Here is a 17,209-nt window from a genome sequence, read left to right as displayed (position 1 = left end):
AATTGAATGAATGAAAGCTTTAATGAGAAATATCTGGGATAGGGAGCAGTTGTCTTTTATTCAATAGATTATTTTAGGATGAATAAATTTCATTTTTAAATTTAAAAAAACACGCACATGCATCCAGACAATGATACCCAAGTCACTATATGCCATTGACATTATTTGATTAATGCAAAGTAAGTCCTAATGTTAGCTGCATTATTTCTTTTCAGTAAGACATGACCACATCCTCATTGAGCTTTGCTCAGCATGTCTGTCCACTTCCTATGGGCTGATGGCGTAGGCCACAAGCTCCCGGATCATCCTCGAAGACAAGAGGAAAGGCAGGGCCCACTGAGGACCACTGCTGCATGACCCCAGACGCCCCAATCTGCGGCTTGCCAGGCATGGTCGAGAGCAGTGGGGGAGATCAGCAAGCCCAAGGCTGGTCCCCAGCACTCGCTAGCAGCTGCCCAAACTTGTTGAGTCATGTGTCCTCTCTAGGACTTGCTTTCTCCGTCTCTAAAGCCAGAGTAAACTGATGGTGACCATAGGATAGATGCTTCTGCATAGGTTTATTCAATCTTTAGTAACAGCCTTTTGAAGCTGATATGATTATTTCCATTTCACTGATGAGGGAAATGAGGCTCAGAGAGGTACAGAAACTACCCCAAGGCCACACAGCTAGTGTGTTGCAGCCCTCCAGATCCTGGGATCACCGCTGGCAGTACAATACTGGCTCCTGACTCCCACATGAGAAGATTAAATGAGCAGATCTGCAGAGAGTGCTCAGCACGGAGCCTGCAGCATGGCAATGGCCACGTTTAGGAATTAGTACCTCTGATTTCCCTAATCCAGCCGGAGGCTAGTACGATCACTGGGCCTGGTCTCTTCTCCCGGTTGGCAGGCTGGGATTTCTTTCTGTGGGAGGAGAGACAGCCTGTCCCCCGCTGATTCTCTCAGCTCTGGGGCCAGCCCCCTGCTTCCTCAGGAGACAGGGTCTCTCCTCAGGCAGGACATACCTGTTCTGACCTGTTGCTCCGAGGTGGTGACAGTCCCTTTTCGTTTCGAGGGGCCCAGCAGGTCACTGTCTGGCACCCTATCAGGCTGCCACCTCCTGCCGGGCCGGACTTCGCTGGCCACGGCCTGCTTCTGTCTGACCTGTCAGCCTCCTCACTGAGATGGAGGTTGATGGGGGTGGGGGAGGAGGGGACCAGGGCTGAAAGAGGCCGGACACGGCGGGCGGAGGGTGAGCGTTTGGGGAAATCGGTGACTGAGATCAGAGGCCCCTGCTCTCTGTTGTCACCGGGCTTTGTAACAGAAAAGGGGGAGACAGCAGCAGCCGCAACAGAAATCCCCCAGGTACAAAGCGCACGGCCCGGGGCTAACGAGGGTGAGGCTGAGCCAGAGAGGCCTGTCAGGGAAAGCCCAGGGTGGCAACCAGATCAAGCGAGATCATTTATTCCTGGAGGCTCTGTCTGTGCTGAGGAAAGATGGGCGGGGGGGGGGGGGGGGGGGGGGGGGGCGGGCCTGAAGGGGAGAAAATGAGAGACACAGAGAGAACAACAACCTGAAAACGAATCTGTTTTCTGAAGTCTCAGTGTCCTCCAACACGGACAGGGTACCTTTCTATGACTGTGGTTGGACCTGAGGGTAGAAGCCAGGAGTGTAGGCTTCAGAGGCAGACAGCCTAGGGCAGTGTTTCCCAACCTTCTCTCATGATGAGAATCACCTGGTGGAGTTGTTAAAACACAGATTCCTGAATCCCAACTAAGAAGTGCTAAACTAGAATTTTTGGGAACATATAGGTAAAATTGTATACTTAACTAGTGCTCTAAGACAGATGTTATATACAGAGCACTAAGTTAGGTATGCAATTTTACCTATATGTTCTCAAAAATTCTAGTTTAGCACTTCTTAGTTGGGATTCAGGAATCTGTGTTTTAACAACTCCACCAGGTGATTCTCATCATGAGAGAAGTTTGGGAAACACTGGCCTAGGGAAGACCCGCTCCTCCATCATTGACCAGCTGTGTGACTGCAGGGAGGCCCTTAACCTCTCAGAGCCTCTGTTTCTTCATGTGCAAAATGAGTACCACGGGACCCGCCTCAAAGGGTTCCTGTGCACACCGCTGGGTGACGGCTGGGAAAGGACACAGGCGCAGGCACAGAGGGATGGAGGCGGCTGGTGGGGGACGGGGACAGCCCTGGAGGGACTGACCTGAGTCAGAAGTGTAAGCCGGGGGAAGTTAGGAGCTGGGGCAGAAGGCCGGCTCAAACATCCTGCATCCCAGTTTCCCGAGAAGAAAGCAAAGTGCCCTTGGATGTATGTTTAAGTCGTTCCTCTCCTGGGTGGCCTAGCCCTGCCTTAGACAGAAGAGCTTGTCTCAGGCACGCAGCTTGTCATGGTGTCGGGCCCGATGGCTCCTGTGTGTTGGCCATTCGAGGTGTTTAAAGCCACAGACCTCCCATGGCAGCTTCGTGCAGGATTTGGCTTCAAGGAGCAAGACCCAGCCCACCATGGAGAAGCCATGTGGTCCTAGGCGAGGTGTTTCATCTCTCGCTACTCGTCCCGTTTCTCATCTGTAGCCAAGGGTACTAATGATGCTGGGATTCTGGCAGTGATTTAATGAGGAGACGCATGTGGAGCGCTCAGCATGGTGCCTGGCGCCTGGGAAGCTTTCGCAAGTGCCAACCGTTAGCTCTCATTAGACATGGCTGCCATGGATGTGTCATCATCCCACTGACCCCCAGGATGCTGTCCCCTCGTACAGGGTCCCTCCGCTGAGGAGCGCTGACTTCGGGAAGCACTAGGAGCCCACGGACAAGGTCTCTGAGCTGAGGCGCTAGTGACGTGGTTTATGCTGGGCCCGGTTACCCACAGCCAGCATTTGATGGAAAGGTCGCTCAAGCCTGGGCTGCTGCTTGTGGTTACGGAGTAGATAAAGGTTTAGCGTGTCCTTTCGGAGATGGAGTTCCCAAACCTAGAGCTCTGTCTTCTCATGAAGTGCTTCCCAGCTGAATGGCACTGGACTTAGGCATGCTCTGAGCCTAAAGGGGTCCGTGGTCAGGAAGGGCTGCCTTGTGACACTAGATTCATAATGTACATGCACACATCAAGGCTCTGAGAAGGCCTGCTGTAAGGAAACCTGCCTAGCTTGGTCTCACCAATGTCTCCCAAATTGTATGGGAACCCCTCAATTCCCTTTAAGGGAACCCCTCTTAGAGAGACATCTTTGGGGAGCCGCTGTTGTCCCTCAGGGCAGAGGTACTGCTCTGGATATGTGAAGGGTAAGCAAAAGAATCATCATGGCGTCTTCTTGAAAATGCAGGTTCCAGTTTCCACCCTGAGGAACTCAGTAGGCTGGGTGGCAGCAGGAATCGGCATGGTAACACCCCTGTGTCAGGCAGCACATCTTGACCTGCAGCAGGTTCATGCCTGGCTTCTAGAAATACGGTGCTCAGAACAGCGGTGTCCGCATCACCTGGGAGCGTGTGAGACACACAGGCTCTGAAGCCGCAGAATCACAATCTATATTTTAACAAGGTCCCCAGCGTTCCATTGCTGATTAGAATTTGACATGCATGAGTTTAGAAGGTATTTGTTGATGCTGTTTGTTCTTGTTTTGTTTTGTGTTTCATTTACTTGGCATTTTGGGGGGGGGGGGGGAGACATTCAAAAGCAAAACTGGACACACTCTACGAGCTCGATGTCATCAGATTTCTACCATTCCATACCCCCAACCCCATGCATGCACGTGGGGTCGACCAGATGCCCCAGTAGCGTCGTGATAAAGCCAGAGTCCTATTGAAGGTCCTACCCCTGCCTTGGGTAAAGTGCGTGGGTTTGCCTAAGCAGGCTTTCCTTTGTTTCCCACATCCATCCTGAAAAATAGGAAGTCCAGCAAAGCAGCTCTCAGCGGGACCTCCACTTTGCCAGATCTCCGGGGGGGACATGATTGATCTTCCACTGCTAAGTCATCAGAAAAGCCAGAAGATGCTTTGGGGCAGGGAGCTCTGGCCTCGGGATTCAGAGACTGACAAAAAGAGTTGGCAAGAAGCAAGAGGAACCCTTCCAACAGGCTTTCCAGAGGGAGCACAAATACAATTTTACTTCTTGCAATATTTAAGAATGGCAGTTGCTCCGTGGGCAGAGGTGGGGGGGACGCCTGCGGAACAACGGTCCGTCAGGCAGCCCCGGTATTAATGGCAGGTGAAACCTTCCAAATGAGCACCCTGTCAGCCAATCTATTGCTTTAAAAGGTTGGCAATGCGGGAGACCTCACGGAGGCAATGAAGAACTAATCTCATATTGCCAAGTTAAATCAAGTCAGCTTTGCCCGTTCCTTTCACTTCTTAGTTACATCAAGCCAAATACTTTCAATTATCCCTCACTTCCAACTTGTCAGCAGGCATTGGGGAAAATGCAAATGGAACAGTGCCCTTCCCTAGTGGCGAGCAGGAAGTATCATTAAGAGTAGTGGAAGTATCATCCACTTATTGTGCTTTTTTTCTCCGGGTTAGTGCAGTACCTTCATCACCTCATGTCACATGCACTGTCTTTAGCAGCCCTGTGATCTTTGGTGAAGTAGATGCACTTAAGTCCGTTCTGTCGCTGGGAAAATGACAGCCGTCACGGAAAGTCGGTCACCTGCCAAGGTTGCGTAGCTACCTTGATAGAATGATGGAACAGGTTCTAAAACCAGACCATTCTGACCCGTTATTCTTTTTGCTATTTGTCTAACTGGGCAAGAGCGCAGTGCTACCCTGGGCAAGTGTGCCTGAGCCTTGCAGTGTCCTCCTTGAGATTTTGTAAGTGTTTTTCCAATGGCAGGGACTGGCCGGGGTCAGCAGTGCTGTCTGGGAGGAGCATCCCAACCCAGAGTAGAACCCCCGTTTGCCATGGTCCCCTTTCAGGGTGTTCTCTGACCCTCTACCATCCCTCAATCCCAACCCCAGGTATGTGGGGTTGACCAGATGCCCAGGCCCAATATCCAACCTCGATTTCAGAGGGCAGATTTTGACTAGTAGACTGCTCCTACTGGCTGGAAGAGTATTTCTTTTGCAAGATCATGTGAGATCAGACTGTCAGAATGATACTGATATGCTGATTTGGGCAAATCAAATTGTTTATAAAGAGAAGTGCCTGGCAAAAGACTATCTGTCATGGGCCCCACACACATTAGGCATGGCCTTTCAAAAGCTCACCTTAACACAAGATAACTCCCAAGGCAGAACAAATCCTACGGTTGCCATATTTCTTTTCACCCAAAAGCCCCTTTATGTTTCTGCTAAAATTAAGGAGACATACATGGGCTTTGCCAGGCACAGAGCAAAGAGGGCCCTCCAGCCGCCAGTGCTCCTCCTTCATCCCCATCACAAAGAGCAAACAGCATGGTTTTCTTCCTTCTTGCCTCAGCTTGTTGCCTCCTCCCTTCTCTCCAATGCTTCATTGATTGTCCAACACCCCTATCATCAACTGATCTCAAACACAGCCCTGGGATTTACTGGGCGCATCACCTGGATGCCTTGTATTTTGGGAGGAACGAGGGAACTTGGCAAGTATCTCACTCTGTGTGCTAAACAAACTTAAATGGTGCCAAAAAGCCTCAAAAAGAAGGGAAAACATAGAAATGATTCAGAGGCACTCAGCAGGTTACTAGGTGCTCACAACTGTTCTGCATGGATTAATTTAATTAATCCTCCCAGAGCTCCTGTGAGGGATCACTATCATCATCACTACCATCACCATCATCATCACCACCACCATCATCACCACCATCATTATCACCACCACCACCAAGATAATCACCATCATCACCATCATCATTATCATGACCACTTTGAAAATGAGGAAGACAGAACACAGAGAATTTGATATCTTGCCTAAAGTCAGTCTATTCGCAAATAAAGTGCATAATCTTTAATACACACCTTGATGAATTTTTATAATATATACATATATACATTCACCTATGTAGTCAGGTGAATAAGATAAAGATCAAGAATATTCCCACCACCCATAAAATTCCCCTATATCCTTTCCCATCCAATACCTCCCCGTAAAGGTGCTCTAATGGTTAACTTTCTACCACTGTTGATTAATTTTGCTTGGCCTTGAACATCCTATGAATAAAGCAGAATGTACTCTTTAAAGCCCACACTTTAACCAATCCACTCCAGGGCCTCCTGGTATGATGAGGCGGGAAGGTGGACTTGATGGTTGGTGGTGCCTTGCATGAAACCATGATCTGGAAATAGCAAGGCTCAGTTTTTCAGTCTGAGCTGCTGACCAGCTTGGGGTTGTGTGCAGATCTTCGCAGAGCTATCTATGGTATCCGAAGCGAATTGTTGGCATTGATTGGTGCCACCCCTGTAAGAAAATGAAACTGAGAAAAGTAAATTTGGATGTTTCTCTGAAGCCTTTAATACCCCAGAAAGCCGGAGAGTTCACACAGGTTGAAGAGGGAGTCACTTGCATACCACACTAACAGGAACAAAAGGCAGGGAAAATTGAACAAAATCCAACGGTAAGCCCCTGAAGCTTCCAGGTAGATAGTGTGGTCCCTGCCGCCCGCATTGCAGGAAGTGAATTCGCAGGCATCTTAGTTCTTATGTTGATTCCTTTTCAAATGCTCATTTTAAGCAACCAAATTCTTCCCAGCTATAGGAGTAGACAGGCCTTCTGGAGTGATCAAGTCTCATGGCCGCTCACACAAACAGTTGATGGGCATCCACTGTCCTGTCTTCTGACTATTTTTGGAAGGAAGGATTTCCTCCTTCTGATGACCAAGCGTGAAGATTGCCTTTTCTGACTTTTTATCCAAAGCTGCTTCTTAGCCACTTGGATAAATTTATCCAGCTTTTTTTCTCTGACACAGTTTTCAACTCTGTAGGTTGGGTGGTATTGTGATCATGGGGATAAAACACTTATTGAGTCCTCATGAAACACACTGTTCCATGTACTATCTATGAAATTACTGCTTTAATCCTACCAATAGCACTTTATCACATCCTTTTCTTCTTCATGTTGTATATGAAGAAACTGAGGCACAGTTTCCAAGGTCAACAGATTGGTATTAGCTGATCTGCGATTCAAACCCAGATGCCCACAGTCTGCAGTTTATGGGTTACAGTATTCTGCTTCGTAAGGTTGCCAGGAGGATTTAAATCAAGGATATAAATCCTGTTAAAGCTATAGCACTGATTATTACCATCAGTCATTATTAACTGATCACTACCTGGAAACAAACAGCATTATGGCCAGGATCCAGCCTACCAAGCACATACCAGTAAATGACTCTAATAATGGGAAATTAATTTATTTTCATGTCCAGTTTTTATAAACTGGAAAGTTGAAATTAATTTATTTTCATGTCCAGTTTTATAAACTGGAAAGGAAGTTTCTGGTTACAGTAATACCTACATTTCATTGAACAGACACTATATGCCAGACTGATATCATATATACATATAAATTCATATATTCCCTATTATCACCCTATGATACATGCACTATTCTAACTCAGGTTGTTTGTTGTTGTTGTTGTTCTTTGTTTTAGGGGTTTGTTGTTGTTATTTATGTTTGTTTTCATTTGCTGTTGCATTGTTTATAACTGTTTTAAAGGTAAAGAAGTCAAGGTTCAGCAGGTTGATCCTCTTTCTAAGCTCACACAGTCAAGGGGACTAGAGACAAGCTCCACACCCAAATCCATCTGACTCCGCAGGCCAGGCTCTTCCCTCTGATGCTGTGCACGTTTCTTTTTTGGCTTTTTACTGTATTTTCCGGTGTATAAGACGACGCCCTAATTTTTACAGTTAAAACATAGGTTTAGGCCTATATTCGCTGTGTTCTAGTAAAAAGCCTGCTCAGATTGGCCAGAGTCAGAGAGGCGGTCTATTAAAAAAAGAACCGGTGTTGCCTCGGAAGTGGGGGGTAGTCTTATACAGCGAATATAGGCCTAAACCTATGTTTTAACTGTAAAATTAGGGCGTCGTCTTATACGCCGGAAAATATGGTACATTGGGAATTCTAATGGAGAGGGTTCCATTTAGCGCGAATCTAATTTCTGCTTCCTATGCCTACATGCTCATGGAAGAGTCTGGTTTTCTTTGGCAAAAGCAATGAAAAGAATGCCCTCTCTACTGTTCCCACAAAGTGTCTCCACGCCCGTATGTCTCTGAAACGGCCATTACAATTAGTGTTCACTGTCTGCGTGGGCCACGCAGCCAGAGCTGCGACTTGCGTGTGTTCTCACAGAAAGCACCTACATAATTCTCCAGGGTCGCATCACACAGAGTGAAGTCAGTGAGTCACACGGACCCAGCTGTGGGCTGGCCAGGAGAGCCTGGGTCCCTCTCCCAGGACTGCTGAGTCCAAATCAGGCCCTTTCGGAGGACTCAGCAAGCCTGTGTCACCATCCTCACCATGGGGGAAGCCAACCAGACACACACAGGAGTCGGTAGAAGAAAGAAAGAAATCGTCCAGTGTCCTAGGAGGGCTGTGCCACACTCTGGCCCCTGTTCAATGGAGACTTTGGCATCTCTCGGGCCCTACACTGGCAATTCAGAACATTCTGATTGCCCGCGTGATTGTTTGCGAGATCACTGTGCGATTGTCAGTGACAGGGTAATTTGCTGAAGATTGCGGTGTCAGACGCCACACGAGGGGCTTGCTGGCGTAAAGACGCGGTTCTCATGACTGACAGGCCACCGGGAGATGGGAGTGCCAATTTAAAGTTCACGATGTCGTCTGAAAGTGTTTGGCGGTGGCCCGTAATCACGCAACATGATGAGGTCACTGCAAGCGTCATGTGTGCTCACACCTAATAACGGATAGGACCCCAAACCATCTCTGAAGCAGATTCAGTAAATATATAGGAGGAAATCATTTATATGGGGGTTCCTCTCTCTCTCTCTCTCTCTCTCTCTCTCTCTCTCTCTCTCTCTTTCTCTCTCTCTCTCTCTCTCTCTCTCTCTCTCTCAGCATTTGCCACTTGCTCTTGCTGATGTGTTTGTAGGACACCTCCTGCCAGACAGGCCCTTGAATACAAAGCCCAGAATACAAACCAACAAAATACTGGGGAGACTTGGGGGCCACAGTCCTGAAGTACTCCCAAGTCCAGAGCCACTGGCAAATAAGAGGGGGCTGGGAGAGGAACTCGTTCAGGGTTTAATGGGAAAATTGTCTGAAGTTATGAGCCGAGCTGCCGAGTCCCCCCGCTGTTTGCACAGAGCGGGTGTGTACATGGGTTAGCGGCAGGAGGGGCGCGCTCCCTGCTTCTGGAGAAAAAGCCCACCAGGGATGGATGGATGGAGCTCCTAATGCGAAGCGGCCGGTGGCCTTATAGACGTCTGTAGTGCCAGGAGCACTGGGCTTCTCACAGAACGAAGCGCCGCCACCGCGGCTCAGCAGGGCATTTTTTAATCCAAAGGAGGCATTCCGCGGGAGGTTCCCTCTTTCTAGGGAAGGTGGTCCATGGAGGGTGATGTTAAAGGATGGTTTCTTTTCTTCCCCTTATTCTGCCACTGGCCGTGGGATCCACTGGCCAGTGGGTCGGAAGCAGGGGCTCAGCGGTATCCCACGGTAAAAGCCGACAGGATGTGCCGGGGGGTGAGATTTGGGGGCGCAGGGAAGCACCCGGTTCAGCCGGCACCTCGGGCTGAGGTGTTCGGAGCCTCGACTTAGAAAGTCTCTGAATGTAAAGCTTGTGCGCCTGCTCACCCCCCTGTGCCTGCATTTCTAGGAAATTGTGTGAATCTCATTTGTGTTATGAGACACACAAAGCCACAAATGCCCGCGTGGAAAATGAGAGGCTAGTGTTAGTCATCGAAAGCGTAGCAAAGCATGCAACCTTCTCATTTGTTTGCTAAAAAGAAAGTGGTGCATTAAAAGAATTGTACATTAATGACTAAATTACAGTGGAACTTCGGTGGAATTGCGTATTTCAGTTTTGTCAGGGGCCCAGACAAGAAGGGTAATGCCAAAAACATTGCACTGTAGCAAATGTCAAGCATGCAGCCAGGCCTCTGACTCAGCATCCCGGTACAAGTGTTTGTCAGTACAGCCCAGGATTTGCGTGTGTGTTCCTACGATCCTAATTATGGCCTGAAAATGCAGTGGTCTCAAATCCAGGAGGGGCAAGAAAGATATTCTCCAAGCCCCTTTACTGTGTTCCATCAATCCCCAGAAAACTGAATAAGGGTGGGTTAGCTAATCCGCTCTCGTAGGGAATTCCAAGGAGCACACACTGCCCTAAACATCCCCACCCTCTGGGTTAACCAACAAGCGAGAAATGAGGAACAGTCACATAGTCATTCAACAAGTATTTGTTGAGCGCCCAATGCTGTGGCTGGCACTAAACGAGGCATGAATATAGAAAGGAGTAAGACATTGTTCTTGCCCTCAAAGAGCTCAGTTTCTAGGCAGGAAGACAAGCACACAGAGGTAATTAACTCTAGCACAAGAAAGTTGGCATTAACCACTGTTGCTAAAATTGATTGTGCGTGAGAATCATGTTTAAAATGCGGCGTCCAGGACCTGCCCCTGGAGGTTGTCGCTGGGGAGGCCAGGGACAGGCACGGGATTCTCACAGGAATGTGACGCAGACCCATTCATAAGAACCTCTGTCTCAAGGATACATACAACCAGAAACCCTAACCTCACCAGGGACACCATCAGGAAGGCTTCCTGGGGGCAGGGCGGGGGAAGGCCACTTCTCTCGGGGTCTTAAAGGATGGGTCATATCTGTCTCTCCCACTACACCCTCAGCTCCTTAAAGACTAACACCATCACTCTTGGTTCTTGGTTCCCTGTTTTATTCCCAGAACATGGATGGCACGCGGACATTTTTTGAACGGTAGATGAGCAAATAGGAATGAGCCCAGGCAAGGGACGGAGGGGTGGGGATCTAAGCAAGATAACCAGGACAGTCACAGGCCTGCAGGGATGCAGTCAGGTAGCACCAGAAGCAATTGGGTGAACTCATGGCTTTGTTCCAGGGTGTTCAAGCCAAAGCTATTGGCTCGGCTTTCCTGGCGAATGTAAAGCTCCCTGTGCCCGGTGCCACCTGGTCAGCAGAACCCCCTCTGGCCCTGCTTTTCTCCCCTAACACGAGATGTAAGGAATCCTATGCTTTTTGGTTACTTGTGCACCTGTTCACGCAGGCCCCTGAGAATTGGCCATGGGTCCGTTTTTGTGCTGAGCTGTTTTAAAGCAAAGTGTATGTTTTTATTCCCAAGCATTCAATGCATACCTGCTTAGAACAGAAAAAGTAGAAATTCCAAGAAAAAAATAAAGGAAAAGAAGCACACGCATCTACGACCTGGGGATAACCATTTGTCAACATTTTCTATCATTTCTGCTCAGTCTTTACGTTTTCTCCGCACAAAAACTGGCATTGCCCTGGGAATGTTGTGCAAAAGCCGCCAAGTCGGGCCTCTGGGCCGGGTCCATGGCCTCAGGACTAAGGCATTAGCCTCTCCGGGCGGGTTTGTGCCATGAGGTGCCCTGACCTGTCTCCGCCTCTACCCTTCCAGATGGCCTGGTGGACTGCCTGGACCCAGACTGCTGCCTGCAGTCGGCCTGCCAGAACAGTCTGCTCTGCCGAGGATCGCGGGACCCTCTGGACATCATCCAGCAGGGCCAGACGGACTCGCCCGCGGTCAAGTCCTTCTACGACCGCATCAAGCTCTTGGCGGGCAAAGACAGCACCCACATCATCCCCGGAGACAACCCCTTCAACAGCAGGTAGGCATGCTCTGTCCTCACAGGCCGCTGAGGGCTCTGCTTCCCTTGCTGGGAGACAGGACCAATTGCTCCTGGTCTTACTCTGGGCCCTGGGAGCCTGGTAACTACCCCGAGGTCCAGTTCACAAGAGGCTCTATCTGCTTTGGGGGTCGATCTTTCTCCGGAGGATTTGGCCCTCAGAACCTGCTGGAGACACCTATTGACAGCCTGGTTTTTAGATCATTTTTAGGCTCTATTATTTCGTGATATTATTGGTATCATGGAAGTGCCCCTTTATAACACCTCTGGTTGTGGCTTTTTGTTTGATCACTGCGGAAATATTTCCTTCTGTGGAGTACTAACCTGATGGCATCACTTATTCTGGCACCTGAGAGTCCAGACGAGGCCAGTGGGGAGAATTTGTTGAGCACCTGTGAGGAGCCAGAGACCGTGTGCAGATTGTCTCCGATCCTCACGGCAACCCCATCCGTCCTGTCTGCTAGTGGCCTGCTGTGTGCCAGGCGTTGTGTCAGCCAGGCCATTGTACCTCTCCTTCCAAACTGGTGGGGTTTCTCTTGGGTTTATTTTTGCTCTCGATTGCTCATTTGAGGCTTGTGAATATTCTAGGAGCAAATTCTGGATTTATTTTATAGTCAGCATGGCCCCTTCCACCACTCTCCCCAGGACATAGTAGAAGTGTACGCAAGGGGAAAGGTTGGCTTTGAGACACTGCCTATCCCCTCCTCTCCTCTGGGCACTGATTTTGTTTTTAATTTTTTAATATATTTTTATTGATTTCAGAGAGGAAGGGAGAGAGAATTAGAAACATCAATGATGAGAGAGAATCACTGATAGGCTACCTCCTACATATCCCACACTGGGGATCGAGCCCACAACCAAGGCAGGTGCCCTGACCTGGAATCGAACCATGACCTCCTGGTTCATAGATCGATGCTCAACCATTGAGCCACACCAGTCGTGCCTAGGCACTGTTTCTGATTCTGAGGATGAAAAGGACAGGAGATGCAGGGATCTTCTTACCGCCTGCCTGCATATAGCTCAGCTCACTTTTGGTAGATCTGAGTCCAGACGTCAATGGTGTCTGCAGATGGGAGGATGGCCAGCATGACCTTCTTGGGGGTGTCCCACCCTGTCTCCAAGCTCCTTCCCACGGAGAAACAGCACTGCTGGTTAGGCCCTCTTTCACAACACCTCCAGGAGCTGGGAACTTGAGCAGGCTGGTCCTGGCCCCCTGGCTGCCCCGGTCATGCCATCTTCCCGCTTAGTTCTTTGTTCTCGCTTAGTTCTGCGTAGCGACAGGAGCCACTCAGGAAGAATGCTGCTTAAGCGGCTTCCATACAGAAAAGAAAACATCAGGCTTTACTTCTTACGAGCCCCTATCTTCCTAAGGCAGTGGTCGGCAAACTCATTAGTCAACAGAGCCAAATATCAACAGTACAACAAATGAAATTTCTTTTAAGAGCCGAAAACTGACTTCTGCACATGGGCCACAAAGTTTCAATCACACTGTACATGTGCGCCTGCACGTGGTATTTTGTGGAAGAGACACACTCAAGGGGCCAAAGAGCCACATGTGGCTCGGGAGCCGCGGTTTGCTGACCACTGTTCTCTTGAAGCTCCCTACCCCATTAGACCTTGGGGAGAAGGCATCCTTAGGCCAGGACTCAGACCCCATACCTCCTTGGAGAGGCTAGGGTGGGAGGTGGGGGTAATGGTGGAGCTAATTAATCCAGCAGCCCCTGAGAACTCCCTGGGAAGTGGTGCAGCCCCAGTTCCTGGCCGCTCTTTGAATATGAGGGTTCCCAGCAAGCTCACCTCGGGCCAGCCACTTGAACCTCTATCTTTTCTGGTTTTACTAACAATGAAATAGAAAAGGGGAAAAAGTAATCTCAGCCCTCTTCTATTCCAGCCCTGACCACTCCCCCCGCCACCCCCAGCTCTCTGTGTAGAATATACCACACACAGCCATATTATTTTAATACATGAAACTCCTCCCTAAGAAAAATAAAAGGAACCACAGATCTCTAACCAAGAATGTATTTTCTCTGCTTGTTAGATCCTGGTTCTGGGGCAGGGATTCTGTGGGGGGTTTTCCTTTTTAATTATGAACGGAATTCCTATTGTGGGAGACCCATGACTGGTCCTCGCACTGGGCCATAGCATTCCGGTGGGGTGTGCATATAGTTTGCTATATTCAAGTGCCCCTTTCACAGGCTCTGTATCTGTTAGCTTCCTGTTATCATTTCATTAGTCATTTCCTGCTATTCTCCTTTTCATACTTTCTCCTCACCTCTCCTTACCATTTCCTCTTACCTTCCTCACCAATAGTCAGTTGCCACTTGCAGAAGACACTGGGAGCTAAGATGCAGGAGAGTAGGCAGGGACCCCAGAATCCTTGGTGGCCCACCCCCAGAGATCTGGGCAAAAGAAACTTGCTTTAGAGAATGCTCTCCCCACCCCTACCCCCCAGTGACCCCACACTCCATCACGTCGGCACGGATGCATAGTTCAGAAACGCAAAAGGGTACTTCAAAGATGCAGGTTCAAGTTCACCAAGCATGTGAATTGCAGTCCATTGTCAAATAATGAAGAATACAACTAGAGTAAAAATAATAATAATAATAATAATCCAAGACTTCTAAGAAATCATTTCCCCTAGATAATAGGTTACAAAAATAAGTAAAATGCCTTGACTCCACCACTATAATTTATAGAGCAGATCTCACTATCTAGATAATGTGATAATTGTTACACATCAATAATCATAAATAGGAATGTAGGGATAGCATGTCTGAGCTCAAGCTTTTCTGCAAATCAACTGCCTAGAAGCAATAGGAAGCCAGGAGCAAGGAAGAATTAGAAAAGTAGGGGGTGGAAATCAGAGGCAATCCAACTACTCCTCTTCCTGTCGCTCCCTGCCAAGCCTCATGCTACAAGAATGATTTAAAAGAACTACCAGTGGTGTAAAAAAGGGAAGCTCCTAATTTTGTTTTCTCATCACAAGCATTTTGTGCCTCGTGGTCATCAACACGCGTCATGGATCTTAAAATCGTGCCTGGGAAGACCCGAAAGAAATCTTAGCCTGAGCTAAGATGAGGAACCAGAAATTGAACAAAAGAATGATTTGCATAAATTAGTTTCCCGCTTTCAAAAGGCTCCAGCATTGTGGTTGGAACCAGCTAAAAATGGGCCTCGTTTGTTAGGCAGCCAGTGGCAGACAATTAGAGCTGTCAGCAGGACGTCTCAGCCCTCCTGAGATCTCCCAGTGTTGGAGTTGAACGGTTGGGGGTATTGCTAATAAAAAGGAGAGGTGCTTGGGGAAAGTATCCCTCCAACTGTAGGGCCTCCTGGGACTGCAGAATTAAGTGCATTCCAAAAATTGAGCCGGTTTGGACAAGATTCTGGCAAAGAGCGGGTCAGCTTGATTACCTAGTCCAGAAGCTGGGAGAGTGTCCAGGAACCTGGAAAACACTCTGCCTTTGCCGAGGTGCCCAGTGGCTTAAAGGCCCACAGGACAGCTGCCGACCTGCCAGGCAGGCTGGGGCTCGGTGCGAAGGCAGAGTGCGAGTTAGCCCACTTCTCCATGACGTCGAGAAACTTCAGGTGACAGGGGACCTGTGCCTTCTCCCTCCGTGGATTCCGAATAAAGTATGGTGGCATCTCTGTGGCTTCACATATGTTCCAGGAGCAGCTGGTCGGACAGGAACCTCTTGGGAAGCTCTAGTCACTGTCGTCTGGAGGGAGGGGAGCTTCCTCTGACAGTGGAGAAGGGTTGAGTGGGATTTCAGCCACCTCGCCTGCTTTTGAGAGCAGGAATTTGATATGAGAAATGAATCGCCACATGGAATCCCGAACCCAAGATAGGCCTAACGAGGAAATAACCATATAGCTCCGATATTCCCTTCTCCTCTGGCAGTCATAGATTGTGAGAAACTCTGCTCTTAAAGGACAACACAGAGCAATGTATGTAAATGCCCTGCCTCCTCATAACCCTATGTGTGTTCCCGCCACCCCAGCCAGGAGGAGGAGGGCGCACTGCCTTCCTCCCCAGACAAGAAAGGGAATTAGTCGCAGCTGCAAGGCGCTCGTCGCCCGAGCAGAGTACTCTGTGCCCAGCTAAGGCCCAGCCTGAGTGACGGGGGCAGCCTGAGGTTGGGCCACACCATCACACGGTGTCTAACCTGAAGCGAGGCCAAGGGGAGAGAGATGTGTGCAGGGGACCCCATCACCCCACCCAGTGAGTGAGATGCTGCCCTGAGTGTCACCCCAGTGTGTCGCCAGTCCTGCTCCTCAGGTGAAGCGGGCATTGAGGCATCTCCTGCCCACACCTGTCTGTGAGATGCAGTCATGTGAGCCAGAAGTCAATGCGGAGAGTCTTGGTCTTGACTTAGGGACCAGAAGAGGCGGGGCAGGGGGTGGTAGGGGGCCTCTGTGGGGGAGGAACAGTGGCAATGAGGAAGGGGAGGGAACTGGACCCCTGTGTCCTTGTTCTCCAGGGCGTGGCTCGTGGCTCAAAGGCCTGTTTCTTTTTCTCTCAGCTTGGTTTCTCTCATCCGAGGCCAAGTCGTAACTACAGACGGGACGCCCCTGGTTGGTGTGAACGTGTCCTTTGTCAAGTACCCAAAATACGGCTACACCATCACCCGCCAAGATGGCACGTAAGTAGTGTGTGGGGCTCTCCCTCCTCAGATGCAGACAGAGAGACGGTGGTGCCATTGGCTGCCCTAGCCTTAGAGAGGAACCACGCGGCTGCCCATTGCGGGCTAGAATGCCCACTGGGCCAGGGCTCCGTGAGGACACCCCCAGAGATCGTTTTTTGCTCTTTGGTATGATATCAAAAATAAAAATAAAGAGTAGAATAGCCACGCTATGGAGGGCTGCCAACAGTCCTCCTCCTTTTCCCGTCTCAGATAAAGGCATGTGTGTGTGTGTGTGTGTGTGTGTGTGTGTGTGTGTTGGGGGTGGGGGTGGGGGTGGAGCCCGGGGAGAAGAAAGGGGTGCAGCTCTTGGAAGCTCACTCCTTTTCTAAATCAAAGGCAGCGCGGGGTGACAGGGAGCCGCGCGGCACAGCGTCCCGTGGCGAACCCCTTCTGCTTTCATCTGCGGCTCTCGGAGCTGTTGTCCGCGCCCCTGTTTGGAGGAGGTGGGATGTAATCAGGGGAATCTAATTAAATACATTTAGCCGTCACCCTGCTGCGGGAAGGAGCCAACCTTGCCCTATTATCTTCTGATTAGACGCACGCACCCATGCAGCCCCCACCAAGATGAAAGCCCGTCATTTCCTTAATCCGTTGGGCATGGAGCTGCAATTCCGAGGCAAGGATAAGAGTAAAAGAAACTCACGGGAAGGGGGAAACTCACTCAGCCTGGGCTGAACCACACACACACACACACACACACACACACACACACACACATTCTGTTCCAAATGGAAGAAGCCACTGTTGCTGTAAATCGGATGCAACACTTTTCCTATAA

General features: G+C 49.5%; 1 protein-coding gene across 4 annotated transcripts in view; it reads left to right on the top strand.

The window, feature by feature from the left end:
- Positions 1-17,209, top strand: part of TENM2 (teneurin transmembrane protein 2) — a gene marked incomplete at its 5' end in the record, with an annotated part of 1,050,472 nt that overhangs the window by 970,074 nt on the left and 63,189 nt on the right. For all 4 annotated transcript variants that reach the window (XM_084884006.1, XM_084884004.1, XM_084884005.1 and 1 more), the window contains 2 exons: positions 11,521-11,731; positions 16,270-16,389. In XM_084884006.1, the coding sequence (XP_084740132.1) occupies positions 11,521-11,731; positions 16,270-16,389 (331 nt within the window). The remainder of the gene's footprint in view (positions 1-11,520; positions 11,732-16,269; positions 16,390-17,209) is intronic.

This window comes from Pipistrellus hanaki (assembly GCF_964339955.1).
Source record: "Pipistrellus hanaki genome assembly, chromosome: 5".
NCBI classification, from domain to species: domain Eukaryota; kingdom Metazoa; phylum Chordata; class Mammalia; order Chiroptera; family Vespertilionidae; genus Pipistrellus; species Pipistrellus hanaki.
Note: the sequence above shows the minus strand (reverse complement) of the source record. Positions and strands in the feature narration are given on the sequence as shown.